This window comes from Petaurus breviceps, unplaced genomic scaffold, assembly GCF_028583685.1.
Source record: "Petaurus breviceps papuanus isolate PSGF00001 unplaced genomic scaffold, PetGlider_PUasm1.0 99, whole genome shotgun sequence".
NCBI lineage: Eukaryota > Metazoa > Chordata > Mammalia > Diprotodontia > Petauridae > Petaurus > Petaurus breviceps.
In genome coordinates, this window is record NW_027187465.1 from 25,267,334 (window position 1) to 25,285,053 (window position 17,720).

The window sequence follows — 17,720 nt, forward strand, 5'->3', positions numbered from 1 at the left end:
TCTTCCTCCTCCTCCTTCTTCTCCTCCTCCTCCTGTTATTACCACGCCACAGGCTAAAAGTTAACTAAAAAACCCCTTTCACCTGAGAAGACTTTTGTAGCACCAGGAGCATATTTAGCTGGAGAGAGACCCCTGGCCTGCAGTCTGGAGTCTCCTTCACTCCACAGACCTCTTTGGTTGCTTGTATTGGGGAATGGGTGGGTAGGGGAGGCAGGGGAGGGTGTCCAGGACCCAGCAGGAAATAGTTACCCAGTGTGGTCTGTCTCTTTTCCATAGGAGAGAGGTTGAACACGTTGGCACTGTCTCCTGCGTCGGGTTTATAAAAAGTTTCAATGTCAATGGAGAACTTCTCCACAAAAGGGCACGTGTACCTGTAGGGGAGGAGAAGACCACAGCAGGAGTGAGTCCCATGGTGTGAAGGCTATGAACCAGGAGCGAGGGGAGCAGGAGAGGCGGCTCCTGGCTTTCTCTGGAGGAAGAGTCTTGGCCCGTGACCCAAGAGTCCTGGGGAAGAGGAGGCTTCTGCAGAGCAGGCCTTTGGATCTGAGGGAGCCTCAGCTCCCAGGGACACAGAACATAGAGCTAAAATCTAGCAATGGGTCCTTTCCGTCTTGACTCTCCCCTTTTAGACACAAGGTCAGCGTGAATGGTGAGGCCAGCAGAGGATGGGTGGGCCCTGGTCCTGGGGAGAGGCTTCTCTAAACCCAAACCCTGCCTCTTCCTGAGGGTCCTATTGACCAACAGTTTACTTGGGCTATCTACAAGCAGGTCTGGCAAGCAAGGTGTGGTAGCAGAGTTAATGAAACAATGGAGCCTGAGGGGTGGAGGGAAGGGGCTCCCCCTGCCACATGGAGGTGCCCAGAGCAAGGAGAGCATTGGATCACCATTACCACCATCATCATCATCTAGCACTATAAAGCACCTGGTGCAAACATCCTCTCTCTGTGGTGGAGAGCTGGCTGTTTACGAGCCTGGAGAGACAAAAGTCACCTTCATGGGAGGTCCCAGTCAGCTCACGGTCACTCCAGGGCTCCAGTGTCTTCAACACAAAATCCCTAAGGGCTAAGATAGAAAATGGGGGCACAGGACACTGACCTGAGGGAATTTTCCTGCTCTAGTGGGAGAGTCAGGTGCCAAGAGAGGAGCAGAATGTCCCTCCCTGCTTTCACATTCTGTGCTCTAAGGGTCTTCCCAATTCTGACATTCTGGGGTTTCAACATATCACTCAGGTCCCATGTTCCATGCTCCAAGGCTCCTCTCAGCTCGGACATTCTCTGTGCTAAGGGCTCTTCAGAATCTAATTTTTTCTTTTTGGAGGCAATCAGGGTTAAAGTGTCAGGCCACACATGAACCCAGGTCCTTCTGACTTCAGGGCTGCTGTTGCATCCACTGTATCACCTGGCTGTCCCTCAGGGTCTAAAATTCTACGACTGATTCTACCTGGGCCAGTTGAATCTTTGCCATCCAAGGTTAGAAAATCAATTCAATCATTCCCCTGCCTCTATACAGGAATGTCTTTCCCATCGCCCATGCCCCCATTTTGCATGCGGTACAATGCCTGGCATTGTAAGTGTTTAAGAAATGCTAGTAGGGGCGACTAGGTGGCACAGTGAATAGAGCACCGGCTCTGGAGTCAGGAAGACCTGAGTTCAAATCCAGCCTCAGACACTTAACACAAAAACTAGCCATGTGACCTTGGGCAAGTCACTTAACCCCAATTGCCTTCCAAAAAGCAAAAAAAAAAGTTATAAAAAAAAAGAAATGCTAGTTGATTGGTATTGGTGGAGTTCATAAACCATCTCTGCCACATGGCAGCAGTCACTGGCTTGACAAACCAGGGGCTGTGTTACTAATGTGTGTTTGAGGGTGGGTGTGAAGGATGACCTCTGCCCTCTAGCCCAACGTGCACGTACCTTGTCCTGGTGTAGGGGTAAGCATTCCAGGATTCCTCTTCCACCCGCAAAGCTGCCTTGGGCAGGATAGAGCGGAACCAGCTGGGGATGTGCATGCCGATATGGTACACCTTGTGCGTGTACTGGCCAGCGCCTCCCGGCCCGTCAGTGTATGGCCGGTTCTCCAGGATCTCCACCCCGCTGCCTTCACCACACGTCTCCTCTCGGCTCTTTTTCTGCAAAGACACACGGGTACGTGTTAACATGTGACTCATTCCCAGAGCCCAGGCCCTTCTCTCTGGCAGGCAGGCGGGAGTCAATGGGCTCCTGGGGACCAGGAAGCACTTGGCAGGCCTCGAGAGGCCTGTAAGTGGCCACTGCTTCCTGGCAGAAGCAAGCCCGAGTACCCAGGAGTTGCTCACACAGGGAAGTTGAGTGGGGCTCTGAAGTGGAATGTGCATCAAACCTGATGCCACACATTAGTGCGATGCCTGGCAATGGAGGGCACCGAGCAGAGGACAGGGAGATGCATCAGAGAGCCGCGGGGTAAAGGGCTGAGCTCCCAAGCACTGACCACAGGATCTGGAGCTGGGAAGGGTCTTCGAGGCCACAAGGACCAACCCCTTATTTAACCACAGGGTGACTGAGGCCTTGGGGGATCACAGACTGTGACCTGAGAACTGCAAGGGACCTTAGCAACCACCCAGTCCAAGCCCTCATTTTAAGATGAGGAAACTAAGGCCTGAGGAGATGAAGTGAATTGGTCAGGGTTAACGATGAAAAATAGGAGTGGTAGTAGATGGAGGAGTGAATACAGCACCAGCCCTGCAGTCAGGAGGACCTGAGTTCAAATCCAGCCCTAGACACTTACTAGCTGTAAGTACAAGTCACTTAACCCCAACTGCCTCAAAAAAAAAGCATAAGTGGAAGGTCCAGGATTTGAACCCAGGACTTGAGACTTCCAGAGTCAAGGAAAGTCAACAAGCATTGACACAGTGCGTACCCTGTGCCAAGTACCAGGCTGAGTGCTGGGAACATAAATATGAATTAGTTTCTCTTTCTGCTTAATCATCCTGCCTCCCTAGAGAGCTTCAGTGTCTGCAGACTGAATGCCACCTTCCCCCTTGCCAGCCCTGAGCCCTGCCACTCCTGGGATGGGTGATTGCTGCTCTGTGCTGGGGTACCCAATAATCGTGCCGAGTCACAACATTTATGTCACAAACTGCTGCATGACAGAAATGAGCCCAGGACAGCTAACTGTCACCACTGAGGGGCCTGGCCAGGGTAGCAGAAGGCTGGGAGGTCATGGATACCGGGGGGCCTTCTATGTTTCATGCCAGGGAGAGGAGGCAAAGTGCCTTCCCAGAGTCCCTTCTCTGGGGCAAGAGAGTGGTGAGGGCCGGACTCCAAGTGCCCCAGTGACCTTCAAAGAGCCAGAGATGGTAAGCTGTTCCCAGCTGGTCCAGACGATGGGGTTAAAGGGGAAGGTGCAAGGCGCCCGGAGGGAGTGTTAGGAGCGCTCTTAAAACCCAGAATTCTGGAGCAGCTCAGGCCTGTGCAGGACACCACAGGCAAGACTTATCTGGTCCACCTACACGAGAGCCCAGGGAAACTGAACATGAAGGACACAGAGCGAGGGAACGCTCCCCTCTAAATCCCATGAAGTTCTCACTGGCACATGTTGTGGCTGCTGTCCAGTTTTGCCCAACCCTTCATGCCCCCATCTGGGGTCTTCTTGGCAAAGGCACTAGAGTGCTTTGCCCTTCCCTTCTTCAGCTCATGTTTTAGCTGAGGACACTGAGGCAGAGTGAAGGGACTTGCCCAGGGTCACCTAGCTGTATCTGAGCTCTCATTTGAACTCAGGTCCTCCTGATTCTGGGCCCGGAGTGCTATGCATTATGGTGTCTCTCAGCTTCCCCACTGGCACCCAGCAAGCGCTTAACAAAAAGCTCGCTGCTGGATTGATCAGAGAGAGGAAAAAAATGAAATGATGATAACAGCAGCTAACACAGCACCGCAAAGCCTGCAAAGTGCTTTCTACACCTCCTGCATGGTCCTCCGACACAAGGCCGAGGACGGCGACCCCATTTTACAGCTGAGAGAAGAGAGGCTCATGGAGGGTAAGTACCAGAAATGCATCTCACACCCAGGGCTTTGGGATTTCCAGCTCAGTGCCCATCCAGACCAGAGAATCTACAAAGGACATGGCCCAGCATTCCCACCCATCTAGCCATAGTCACCTCACCCAACTCTTACTGTTCTGTAGAAGTTCTGGGGGTCTTAAGTGGCCCACAAGCTCTACAAGCCAGCAGCTTGATACAGGCTCTCAGGTCACAATAAGGGCACAGCTTCCAGGAATTAGGATATGAGCTGTCCCAGTCAGACCTCATCTGGAGAATGGTGTTCAGCTCTGGGTGCCTCAATTTAAGAAGAAACTTGATTAGCTCGGTGCTTTTTTTTCCCTTGTCATATGAAGAGCAGTTGAAGAAACTGAGGAAGTTGAGCATAGAGAAGAGGACTCCCAGGGCAAGTCATCGAAGCATTTCTTAAGTGCTCTAACCCATTGGACTGTCTTTTTGCCTTTCTTTGCACGCACAGAGCACAGCATACAGTAGGTGCTTAATAAATGCTTATTAACTGACAGACTGACTAGCTTCCTCTGTTCCAGGCATGGTGGTGATAGGTGGGTTATTCAACTCTCTGTAGGGCTGTCATATGGAGAAGGGATAAAACCTGTCCTGTTTGGCCCCAGAGAGAAAAACCAAAAGCAATGGGTGGGGAGGAAGGAGAGGGAAGTGTAAGGCCAACTGAGGCTAGATGTAGTGGAAAAGTTCTTCATCTAAGCTGCCCTGCAGCAGTATGGGCTTCCCTGAGAAGGGCTGGGTTTCCCTGCCTCAGAGATCTCCACGCAGACAGTGATCACTCATTCAATATGTCATCATGGAAATTCCTTCTGGGGTATGGGTCAGACCAAAGGGCCAGTGACATGATAGCAATAATAATAGCTTTCATGTCACACACGTAATATATTTTACATAACAACATTTATATATCACCTACTAGAACGCTGGACCTGGAGTTAGGAAAACCTGAGTTCAAATCTGACCTCAGGTACTTACTAGCTGTGTGACCCTGGGCAAGTCACTTCACCTGTTTGCCTCAGTTTCTTCATCTGTAAAATGAGGATCACAGCAGCACGTGCCCCCCAGGTTTGTTGTAAGCACAAAATTAAACAAGAATTGTAAAGTGCTTAGCACGGTGCCTGGCAAATAGCGAGCATTATACCAATGTTAGCCATTATTACTGTTATTATTAGGATGGTAGGTGTGGGGTGAGTGAGGGTGAGGAGTCAAGGATGACAGCAAAGTTGTGAAGCCGGGCGCCTGGGATAGCGGTCACGCCCTCAACAGTAAAAGGGAAGTTTGGAAGAGGGGAGGGTTTGGGGGAGATGGGGGTGGGGGGGAAGAAAATGAGTTCTGTTTTGGATATATTGAGTCAAGACGCCTACAGGATATCCAAGCCCTGGAGGTAGGAGGGCCTGGGTTCAAATCTGGACTTAGACACTAGCTGTGTGATCCTGGACAAGTCACTTAACCCCAACTACCAAGAAGAAGAAGAAAAAAAGAAAGAGAGAAAGAAGAAAAAGAAAGAAGAAGAGGAGGAGGGGGAGAGAGAAAGGAAGAAGAAGAAGAAGAAGAAGAAGAAGAAGAAGAAGAAGAAGAAGAGGAGGAGGAGGAGGAGGAGGAGGAGGAGGAAGAGAGAGAAGAGTGCTGGATATAGACACCTGGGAATAATCACCAAAAAAGATTAAAGATGATGGGATCACCATGAAAAACAATACATATATGTGTATGTATATGTATACATGTAGATGTGTGTTTGCGTGTGTATGCATGCATGTGTGTCTGCATGTAGAGGGATAAGGAACCAGGACAGATCCTTGGAGGGCGTCTGTCCTAAGTGGGAAGAGATGATTCAGCAAAGGATTCTGAGCAGGAGCAGCTGCCTTTCACCAAGGCTTTGCAGAGGCCATGAGGAATGCGGGCTTGGCCTCCGCACCAGGCTGGGGGAGCTGGTTTAAATACTATGGAATGTGGGAGCCAGCTGGGCAGGAGTCTCTGAATAGTCACCACGACTGGTCACAGAGAGCAGGGACTCAAGCACTGACCAAACTGCATGCTGGGAGCCAGCACCAGGGGATCACCCTTTGGAATTTCTTGGTGCGGCTCAGCTGGCCTCATGCCAGGGCTGGCCTAGTCCAGCAAGCCTCCTCTAGCCTCTTCCTGGACTGCCCCGGTTTCTCAGGCCCTCACCAGCCTCCTCTGGCCCATGTCTGGTAGCCGTGTTCAGGATGCTTATTGCTAGCTTTTCCCTAGTACAGATGGTGACGTGCTCCCCTCCAGCTCAAGTAATAGCACTAAATCACTTGGGGGGGAGGAGGAGTGGGAAGCTGAGCACACAGATGCCCTGAGATTAGCAAGAATGCCAGGTACTTAAAGGCTTCTATTAAAATAAATCTCCTGGCACTGGGGCATAAACACAGGATGGATGCATGACCTCCTGGCAACAATTAGGGAATTAATAATCTAACCCCATTTGTCATAGGCTAAGGCAGTGGGTGGGGGTTCTCCATCACTCCCCCATTAAGGAAGGGGCTACAAGAGGGTTGAGATAGTTTTCATCTCTTAAGTGATAATTTCTCTCTGGAAGAAGCCAAAATGGGAATCTGTCTGGGAAAAGTGGCACAGTTGAGAGGCAGGTAGAAGTATGGTCAGTCTCTAGGAGGGCTCAGAGTTAAACCTTCCCTGGCCTCAGCTGCCAAATCTGTAAAATGAGAGGTCCGACAAAACCGGTATGGAAATCTTGAGATGATGGCTTCTCCTACCTTTCATTCTAGTCTTATTCATGTCATTAATTTGCCTTTACAAACTCTCAGTTCTAATCAAAGCAGTCACCCCCACATTCTGTCTACCACCCTGGAGCTTTTGCACAGACCATGCTTTGCATGCCTGGAAGGCATTCCCTCTTCACCTACACCTTGCAAAGGCCTTAACCACCTCTGATGGAAGGTGTTAATGCTCTCTTGAAGTTATTTTGTCTTCTCTTATGTATACTTTGTATTTGAGAGGGAGGGAGTGTAGTAGAGAGAAGGAAGAAATCCACTTGGAACACTTATTAACTGTGATACATTAAAATGGCATTAGTAACTCCTTTTTGCCCTTATCCACAATTTTGTGAAGTTAAGTTTTCACTTCTTTTAAGTTGTCAGATTTCAGGGAAAACATAAAACTACTTCTCCCCTTTCTCACTGTCACCTTATTTGGGGGAAAGTCTCAAGTCTCTCTACCAATAAAAAATAAGGTGACAATCCCTATATTTGGGTTTTTTGTTTTTACTTTTTTCAGCCTTTAACAACCGTAGAAACAGCGTTCAGGGTCCTAGTGTTTACTGAGGCCTTGGGCCTAATTTGTTTTGCTATTACATGCCTTGCTAAATAAATTATTATCTGGATGTAATTATTTCATATCTTTACTCCACCATAACAGTTATGGCAACCATAAAGGGATTAAGACTTCCAAGTCTCCATGTTACAACCAATCCTACCTTTGTAGAAGAACACCTTAGGGTGTCCTCATAAGATTTCTACTTGAAGGACTGCCCATTCCTGGACCTCCATGTCTTCACCCACTACAGCTAGATGGTATCTCCTTAAAGGTAAGTGATTCCTGATGAAGGTGTTATAGGTACTGGCTCTAATAAGCCAATGGATATACCTTATGGAAGTTCTTATTGGCTTGGAAACAGGGGAAACTTCCCATTCAGAAGGGGATGACTATGGATAGGGCTCTAAGAAGGGGGGAAAGGCATGGAGAGAGGGAGAAGGAAGCCCATGGCACTCTCAAGAAACCACTTTGTAGGGAAAAATCTGAAAAGAAAGGTAGAGTTTCAAAATAACTCTCCCAGTTATGTATAGCATCAATTGATAACATCAAACAGGGCTTTTTGATTAAACTTTCAGTAGAAAATAGGAAGAAAAATATTTGCCAGCAAAGTGCTTCTATGTACCTGTCTGGCTGTATTGTCTGTATTTTGTGTCTTGGTAAATCAAAGTAATTTCTTCCTGTGGCTTGAACAAAGGAAAAAGTGTAAAAAGTGAAAAACTGAGGTTATCTGTTTGCCTCTCTCTCTCTCTCTCTCTCTCTCTCTCTCTCTCTCTCTCTCTCTCTCTCTCTCTCTCTCTCTCTCTCTCTGCATTTCTAACTCTGGACAAGTTGGGGAAACAAAGAAACAGTTAAGATGGAAGGGAATCTCTGTTCCCAGTCTGCAGAAATGCAAGGCATTGTAAACTAATTAGAGACTAAAGTTGTGACTGAAATATAATTTCTCTGTTGTGAATTTCCAAATTGTGGTTTGAATGTTTCTATAAATACTAAGATGTTTTGTTTTAAGGAAAACTAAGAATAAAATTCTGTGAAAGTTAAATGGAAAGAACACTTAGAACTTTGATTACTCTTTCCCTGGGGAATGATGACTTTATTGTTTTAGTGCAAGGAAAGAAAGTGATTTTACTGATTAGAGAAAAGGAAAAATAGGTTTGCAATTTAAACTTAAGAACTACCTATTATTTATTCTTTCTTAACATGAAAAGAGAAAAGCTTGTTTAAATCAGGAAGAAACTTAAAAGTAAATAGAATTTAATTTGGAGGATCATTTTGTGTTACTACTGTATTTTCTTCTGTGAATGATATAACAAAACTTAATTGTTTAGGCAAACTAGAAGCAAAATCAACAAAAGATATTGGGATAGATCATGTATTTGTAAGCTTTTAAGAACCCCAATGGCAATAGAATTGTAATTAATTAGTATTGTATAATAAAAATTGACTAAATTGTAAAAGAAAAATTTTGTACAGTAAAGATTAGTTCTATAGATAATCTGGGATATGACTGTGAAATAAAGACTATAGGAATTAAAGAAATGTCGGATCAGAACATGGAAAGAAAAAAGAAAGGGGCTTTAAGCCAGGTCTGCTAGAGGGATATAAAAAGAAAGGAAGAAAGTTTAAGCAAGAAAGGATAAGAGGAAATGGGTAGAAAGTTAAGAAAGTTGTAGTCTGTCAAAGGTGTGAATAGAGGACTTGAAAGTGAAGAGTTTGGAGATTATGGAAAGAGGTTTGAGAAAGGGTTTTGATCTTATTAAGAGAAAAATGTTATGAGAAACTTTATTTGGTTATTCTTTATGATATGGAAAATATAGGAATGTTTGCAGCACTGAATTATTTGAGGATAGCATCCTTTCTTTTTTTTATTAAGTAGCTTTCCCTGCCTTTGTGACTTGTCCTCTTTGACCTACCTGGAGTTACCACCAAAAAGACTCAGGGAAAGGTAAGATACATCCTCTATCTACCCTCTTAAGTATCTAGGTGGTGAACTCTTTGGGTGATTTAAAAAGAAATAAAGAAAAAATGAGATCTGGGAGAGCCACCATTTTTTGAATGTGAGCTACCTGTAAAAACAGTGAGATTTTAACTGTTGTTACCCTTAGTGACTACGAATCCAGATTTGATTTGGTCAAAATTTGTTCTGAAATTAAATCGTAATGTGGTCTCATTTATACAGAGAGACATTCTCCTACTAGGATAATTGTGGTAAATCAGAATCTAATGCAAAGTCTGGGTGACCTTAAACAAGTTACTTCACCTCTGTTTAACCCAGTTTCTTAATCTATAAAAAGAAATAATATCCCTGGGTAGTTGTGAGGATCACATGATTATAAAGTGTTTAACACAGCCCCTGGCACATAGCAAATACTATTTAAATGTTAGAGCATATAAGCTCTATATGGTTTTAAATGGAATCAGTATAAAATGCCAAAAGTAATCAAATAAATGATTTTCTATGTAAGACAATTTGGAAATGCATTTGACTAAGCTGATGTCACTTAACTGGCAATGAGGTTTTTTTGTTTGTTTGCCTTTTTTTTTGAGGGGGAAATGGAGGACATGGCTAGTAAGTATTAAGTGTCTGAGGCTGGATTTGAACTCAGGTCCTCCTGACTCCAGGGCTGGTGCTCTATTCACTGAGCCACCTACCTGCCCCTGGGTTTGGAGTTATTTGTTTGTTGGTTTTTTTTTTGCCAAATAATTTCTTATTTTCCTAGCTTTTATTTACTATTTTATTTTCCCCTAGTTACATGTAAAAACAATTTTTAGCATTCACTTTCAAAACTTTCAAAAACATTTTCAAAACAAAATGTGTTTCATGTTTTAAACACATGATATTGTGCATGCTATTATTGTGTTTCTAATTTTTTTTCTTTTATTGTGAAATCTGGGAGTTTAAACTGCTATATCAGAAATACTGTTAGAAAATTAACTTCTCAGGGCAGCTAAGTGGTGCAGTGAATAGAGCACTGGCCCTGGAGTCAGGAGGACCTGAATTCAAATCCAGCCTCAGACACTTAACACTTACTAGCCTTGTGACCTTGGACAAGTCACTTAACCCCAATTGCCCTACCCTCCCCCCTCCAAAAAGCAAAGAAAAAATTAAAATAAAATAAAAATAGAAAAGTAACTTCTTTTTTAATTTGGAAGCTGTTAGATTGTTGAGTTGTTAAAAGAATTTGGTCAAAATGTTTGAAAATGTTAAATATTTAATGGGGCATATTTGCTTTAAAGTAAATAATAGTAATAACAGTGCTGGGAGAAAAGTAGCACAGATCCCTTAAATTATCCTTATCTGTGAGGTTCCTTGGGACTTTCTACTTAGGCAAAGTCAGAAGACCTTATCAGCCCTGCTGACAATGTGATAAAATTCTAAAGTACTGAAGTTTGAGAAACTAGGACCATATCCAATCAAAGTGGGAAAAATTCCAAGTTTGCTCACAGTAAAGAGTAAGTGTCCTCTGAGATTATTTGACCATCACTTATGAAAATTATAAAACTGTATTAAAGTTACATCTTTGAACCAAATTCGTAACAATAGAACATAGATTCAAAGATCTGATTTTGCCTTAATGGTTACTAAGTAATGTGGATACGTTAGTCTGGAGACTTAGAGTGGTCAGAATTTTTCTGGGGTTTGGAGTCAACTGTCATGTATTCATTATATGTGTGAAACTCCAGAAATGTAATTATTCTTTTTTTTTTTTTAAAGCAATCGGGGTTAAGTAACTTGCTCAAGGTTACACGGCCAGTTATTTCTGGGTGTGGTGCTAAGTATCTGTGCCCGGATTTGATCCCCAGGTCATCCCGACACTGGAGCCGGAGCTCTTACTCGCTGAGCCACCTGGCCGCCCCTAAGCAATTGGGGTTAAGTAACTTGCTAAAGGTTACACGGCCAGGTGTTTCTGGGTGGGTAATAAGTGTCTGAGCCAGGATTCGAACCACATGTCATCATGACACTGGAGCCGGTGCTCTTACTCACTGTGCTACCTGGCCACCCCAATGTAATTATTCTTAATTTATAAATGAAGGATAAAGAAAACATCCTTCTATGTCCTTATTAACTATACTTGGAACATGAGCATTAATATACTAGCCCTAAGCTGTGATTAGTGAAATTTTGCTATTTGAGGTGAAATCTTGTGGGACTGTAATTTGATACTATTCTAAGTTATGATTTCAGATATGATTGTTTGAACTGTCATTAAATCATTCAAGGAGAATGCCATGTACTGTCTCAAAATGGAGCACAGTCTGAGAATTGCTACAGGTGAATGTCTGTGTCTGGGAAAGTCAAGGGGACAACTTTGTTTAGGCAAAGGTAGGATCCTCTTGACTTAGTATCCCCATCATGCTATATTTCCTTTCTGAACAGGAAAAAATTTCCACCTGGTTACCTGGTTATCTGGCTTTTGATATCCTGTGAATATTGTGGAACTTTGCTATATAACTTGTGCCTAAAATCAAATACAGCTAAGGGAGATTTTCCTATGTTATGGTTTATGTCAGGTTAGTCTGTGCCCTTGAGGGGGCAGTCTTAATATCATTATAACCATGTCCATCCTTTTCCTTTCACAGAAAATTTCTATAATAAGGGCAGGTGAACAGTGGACATTTTGTCACTGCAATACTAAAACATCTCTAAGTTTCTATAATAGGATGCAAATATGAAAGATCTTATTGTTTTTCATGTGAATTTGTAGTCCATTCCACAGCTAAGCAACTAAGTAGGGTTCTTGGACTTGCCATGCACTTGCTAATAGTTATATATTAATGTATAAGATTAGGTCCTTAACATATCTCACTTTTTCAAGATGATATGGGGATAATATCCTCAAAATGAGGGAATAAGACAAAAACGTATGTTTTCAAATTAAATAGAATAGCAAACTTGAGAAAGCAACAGAATCAGACTTTTCTCTAAGAACTACACACACACACACACATACACACACACACAATGTTTATGATGGCCTTGAGTATGTTTAAGTAACAAGTTCTAAAAATTGGATTAAGGATTTTGTATATAAATATAAATACAATATAAAATTGTATTCATAATTGTAAAGAAAGTGATATTATTTTCCTTTCTCTGATAACATCAAGAGACAAAAGGGTTCATTTTCCAAGTGAAGCCCTTGTGGATCTTTCTTTTTAATATTCTTCCCTCAGGCTGTTGATGACATTGTCTTTATCAGATATAGCATTCAGATAAAGATAGAAATAGCAAATAGTACATAAAAATTTAAATTTTCTGAAGTTTCAGGTGAATTATGGATTACTAATTTAATATTCTTCTTACTGCTCTGTTAATAGAATCAAAACCCTAAAGCTTGAGCAGGTTTTCACTACATGAACCAGTTATTGGAAACCCAAGTGTAGAAGGTTGTACTAACTTGTACCATGTCTTGATATGGGCAGAATTAGCTAGGAATTTCTGCAAGTGACCTAGAACCAGAGAAGCAGAGATGCTAGAAGGAGCCCATTCGGAGTTGCCCTCAGATTGAGACCTATTCCAGATTGTCTAGGGGAAGATGTTCCCAGGAATCAGACAACTACCTGGGACATATGGGACTCAAGATGAAACGTGTGGATTAATGGATGTTGGGAGTGGGTTACCAGGTTACAAGGAGACGTAAATGTGATTTAATGTTGATGACTGTTGCTGTGTTGCTTTGGCCTTTTTGTTTCATGGTGGTTATGTTTGCTGGTTATCTTGGTGACGCGTATATCCCCCTCTCAAATTAGTCCAGGTTGAGCCCTCTAAGCAGTTTGATCTATAGCCCGATTTAGCTCACCTATAGGGTCTATCTAACAAGATTTTTCTCCTTAGGTCCTTGAAGTAATAAAGTTATCACTCTGTACTCTTTGTGACTCTTTTCATGTGCTTAACTTGTTGCTTACCCCTAGTGACCAGAGGGTCCTCTCATGCCCCACCCCTTCGGTGCCTCTTACAGTACACTATTATTCCATTCAGAAATCCCTAATAGATAAAGACTTTAAATATGTGATCTTGGGGGTTGACAACCCCACGATCAAAGGGGATGACTGATACATTAAAATAGCATTAGTAACTCCATTTTGCCATTATCTACCATTTTGTGGAGTTAAGTTTTAACATCTTTAAGTTGCTCTATTTCAGGGAAATCATAAAAAGACTCCCCCTAATATGTGTGCATGATTGAACATGTATAACCTAGAACAAATTGCTTACTATCTCAGGGAGGGAAGTAGAGAGGAAATTTGGAACTCAAAATTTTTTAAAAATTAGTGGTAAAAATTGTCTTTACATATAGCTGGGAAAAAATAAAATATTATTAAAAAAAATATATATATATATTCCCCACTCTTGCCTGATTCTGGGAAAAGGCCCAATCCTCTTCACCAATAAGAAGTAAGGTGACTGAATCCATACATTCTGGGTTTTTTTTACGACCTTCAATCTATAATACCTGTAGAAATCAAGATTCAGGGTGTTTGTGTTTACTGAGAGTCTCGAGCTCAATCTGTTTTGTAATGGCATGTCTTGCTAAACAAATTGTTGTCTGGATGTAATTACCCAGTGTTTTCATCCCACCATAACAGCTGTGTGAGCCTGGTCAAATCACTTAACCTCTCTGAGGTGAAGTTTCCTCATCTGTAAAACGGGATTAACCGTAATAATTAACCTCATAATGTTGTTAGGGCCAAAGGAAAGCACTTTGCAAATCTCAAGTAAGAAAGTGCATAGAGTGCTGGACCTGAATTCAAATCCTGCCTCAGACACAGCAGCTATGTGACCCTGGACAAGTCACTTAACGAGTCTCAGTTTCCTCATCTGTAAAATGGGGATAACTATTATACCAATTCCAAGTATTAGTATGTGATATGATATGATATGATAACATGTAAATGGCTTTGGCCAACCTCAAACCCTGTACAGATTGTACTGTGTATATATATATACTGTATAGTTAGTACTTTGCTCACCATACAGTAGGTTATTAAATTTATTAAAATAAATGGTGGCTGAATTAAACCAAGGATATAGAGGACTCCAAGTGTGGTACCCTAGCTTCTTTTCTTTCTAAACCTTTTTAAAAATTATTAGCTAGAAAACCATTACCAAAGAATAGCATTTCTATATGTGAAGAAGGCTGAAAAAAGAAGATTGGCTATGAACCTCTGAATTTATTACATATTATATATACATGTTACATACGCCTATATAACGGATAAGTTATTTGTAATAGATTCATAGTTTTGTGTCATATATATGCACATAAGTAACAGATAACTTAGGGGTGGCTAGGTGGCACAGTGGACAGAGTGCCAGGACTGGAGTGAAGAAGACCTGAATTCAAATCCAACCTCAGACGCTTACAGGCTGTGTGACCTTGAGCAAGTCACTTAACCTCTTTTGGCCTCAGTTTCCTCAAATTGTAAAATGGAGATGATAGTACCTACTTCTAGGATTGCTGTGAGGTTCAATATTCACAAGATAATATTTGTAAAGCCCCTGGCACAGTTCCTGGCCCAAAGAAGGCATTACATAAACACTAGCTGCTATTATGATTACTGATGTTGCTGTTGTAGAAATGAGGTCTTCCTGACTCTGAGTCTGGGGCCCTATTTAATACACCACAGATGCCTGATTTAGAGCCAGAGTATTGAGTGTTCATGCTTTCTCTCTGTGCCCCCTCAGGGAGTCACCTTCCCCCTCTGACCCTCAGTCTGGGACTCTGTAAAAATGAAGGGGTCTGACTGGTCGGCCTCCAGTGTGGCTTCTTGCCTTCCAGCATTTGGAACAGTACCTGGAACACAGTAAGCATTTAATAAATGCTTTATCTAAATCTCTAAATCTGTCACCCCACTCCATATTCTCTGACCTGAGCTTGCTTCCCCATTCTGCCACTTAATACCTGGGTCACTACAGGCAAGCTACTGAACCTCTCTTGGCCTGAGTTTACCACTCCATAAAATGAGGGGGTTGGACAATGAGCCTGATGTACTCATCACGATAAATGCTGCACATTTATCACTGTGATTGACATTTCTTTCTTATCTCCTTCCTTGGGCTGTGGCCTCTATCAGGATGAGGACCTCCAAACTCCTGCTGCTGCCCTACCATAACCAGTGTTTACTGGGTTTGAATCGTCTGGGGGCTCACGACCCACATTGTACAATTTTTATTTCCAGTTTCCTCCCCTCCCCACTCCCCCCTCAGCATCCCCTTCCTTTCCCAATCTTGCCTTGCACACCCTCCTTGGCACCTCCATCCATAACCCCACGGGGATATAAAAAGCAATGGCCTATTCAGCCTTGCTCTGGCTGGGGCATGAGTCAGCCTCCGGGTTGTGTGAGCGGCTCCTTCTCCATTAGATCTGACATCTAATTCATTACAAGCAGGAAGCACTCAGCTGCGCAGAGAGGGAGGGTGGCTGCCTGGGATGTGGTCTTACTCCCCAGCAGGATGGAGGTCTCCCGACCCCAACAGCTCAGCAGGCCACCCTATCCTCCTTCCCCCTAACCAAGGCCCCTTTCCTCTAGGACACAGCTAATAGAACCACCTTCCCACTTGCTATTCCAGGCTACTCTGAACTGTAGTTGCCTAATTATATACCTCAGGGTGTTAATTAGTTTGATCCTGGAGATTTTACTACCTGTGCAACCTTTGGCAAATGACTCTACCTCTGCGGGGCTCACTTTCCCTTTCTAGAAAATGAAGAGAATGGATCTGAAAGGCACCTTTTCAGTTCTGACACTGCAATTCCTGCCCAGGAAGGAGCCAGGGGGTAGGGGAAGGCTGAGGAGTGGGTTAGAATCTGGCGGCTACCAGTATTCCAGGGGGTGGGGAAGGTTGATAGACCTATGGGGCCCTTCTGGAACACGAGGCAATTTTAAGAGTGGGCTGGAACTGTTTAGTTGGCACAGGAATTCTCCAGCTGGTCTGAGGCACAGAGGCTAGGCACCTGGGACTTAGGGAGCACTAGGAGGGCTCATGTATAAAGCTGTCAACACAGAAGACCTGATGGGAAAACTGAAGTCACAGACACAGCAGGTGCTGAATTCTAGAATGCTGGAGCCAGAAGGGGCCTTGGCGCACTGAAGAGAGCTGGGAGGGGCTGGAGAACATGGAATGTCAGAAATGAGAGGGCCCTGGGAGAAGAGGACCAGGGGTGGGAAGGGGCCGATGACAGGATATAGGAGCTGGGAGGGGCTTGAGAACAGAGCACCTCAGACAAGTGTGTGTGTAAGGGGGCATCCCACGGAATCCCCATTCATAGCTGCCTGGCCTCCAAAGGATCAGCACTGAAGGGCACTTTCATGGTTTCCCAAGACTGGGTTTGCTTCCTTTGATGCTGTCCTTGACCCAATTAATAGAAGGCCTATCTTGTATGTACTGGGCACCTTAAAGGAAAAAAAAAAAGGCACATTTTCTCTTGCCAAACCAGGGTTGTGATGGGCAGTTGAGCTAAGGAGGAGAGACAAGAGGGAAGTCTTTCTAGGATTTTCCCGCCCTCCCCCTCCGGAGAAATTTTGCTTCCATGACCTTAAAAGAAATGTTTCAAGTCCCCCTCCCCCACTTTACTTGGGTCCTTCATTCCCAAGAGGCTCGGGTTCCTGCTCGTCATGTTATAGATACTGGGGACTTGAAGCTACAGCATCTGTTTCCATGGCAACGTGACGGCATCAGAGATCGGATGCATTTAAGCTGAGGCCATCCTCGGTCAGCTTCCCGTGGTGCAGGTGTGCGAGCAAATGCACACACACACACACACACACACACACACACACACACACTGTCACCCATCACTGTGGTGCTGCCCCATGCCCCTCTGTACCCTCCGCCCTAGGTGAAGGCACATCCTTGGAGATGAACATTCTCATCAGTGCCATCAAGCCCCAGAGCAGGAAGGAGACAGGCCCAGAAACCCCGGGGCCATTTCTGTGGCTAGCAAGGGGCCTGGGAGCTCCACTCTTAAGGGCTGGAGGGGCGTTTCTCTCCCTTACTTACAGGGGTGGTGTGGTGGAAATCTCCCTAGACCAGGAATTAGGATCCTCATGGGATCACAGAACATCCAATTCTCTCCTTTTACAAACAAGGTGCAGAGAGGTAAAGTGATTTGGGATTATGGGACCACAGATTTAGAGCAGAAAGGGGCTTAGAGGTCATTGGGGCCACCCCTCTCATCTTACAGATGGAGAAACTGAAGCCCAGAGACATAAAGTGACTTGCTCAAGGTCACACAGACATGAAGTGGAAGAGCAAGGTCCCCTGAGTCTTAATCCAGCCTCTTTTCACTGTCGCGTGCTATTAAGTTAGCTGTGGGAAATTTGGACAAACTTCCTCCCCCCAGGTTCCTATTTTCTCATCTGCAGCTGGGAGGTACAAGCTGATGGA

At 44.1% G+C, this 17,720-nt stretch overlaps 1 protein-coding gene across 6 annotated transcripts in view; it reads right to left on the minus strand.

Annotated features, from left to right (window-relative positions):
• The window catches only part of PITPNM2 (phosphatidylinositol transfer protein membrane associated 2), a 212,667-nt gene that overhangs the window by 69,159 nt on the left and 125,788 nt on the right, over positions 1-17,720 (minus strand). For all 6 annotated transcript variants that reach the window (XM_069081722.1, XM_069081724.1, XM_069081725.1 and 3 more), the window contains 2 exons: positions 1,914-2,128; positions 250-371 (listed from right to left, as the gene is read on the minus strand). In XM_069081722.1, coding sequence (XP_068937823.1) covers positions 250-371; positions 1,914-2,128 — 337 coding nt within the window. The remainder of the gene's footprint in view (positions 1-249; positions 372-1,913; positions 2,129-17,720) is intronic.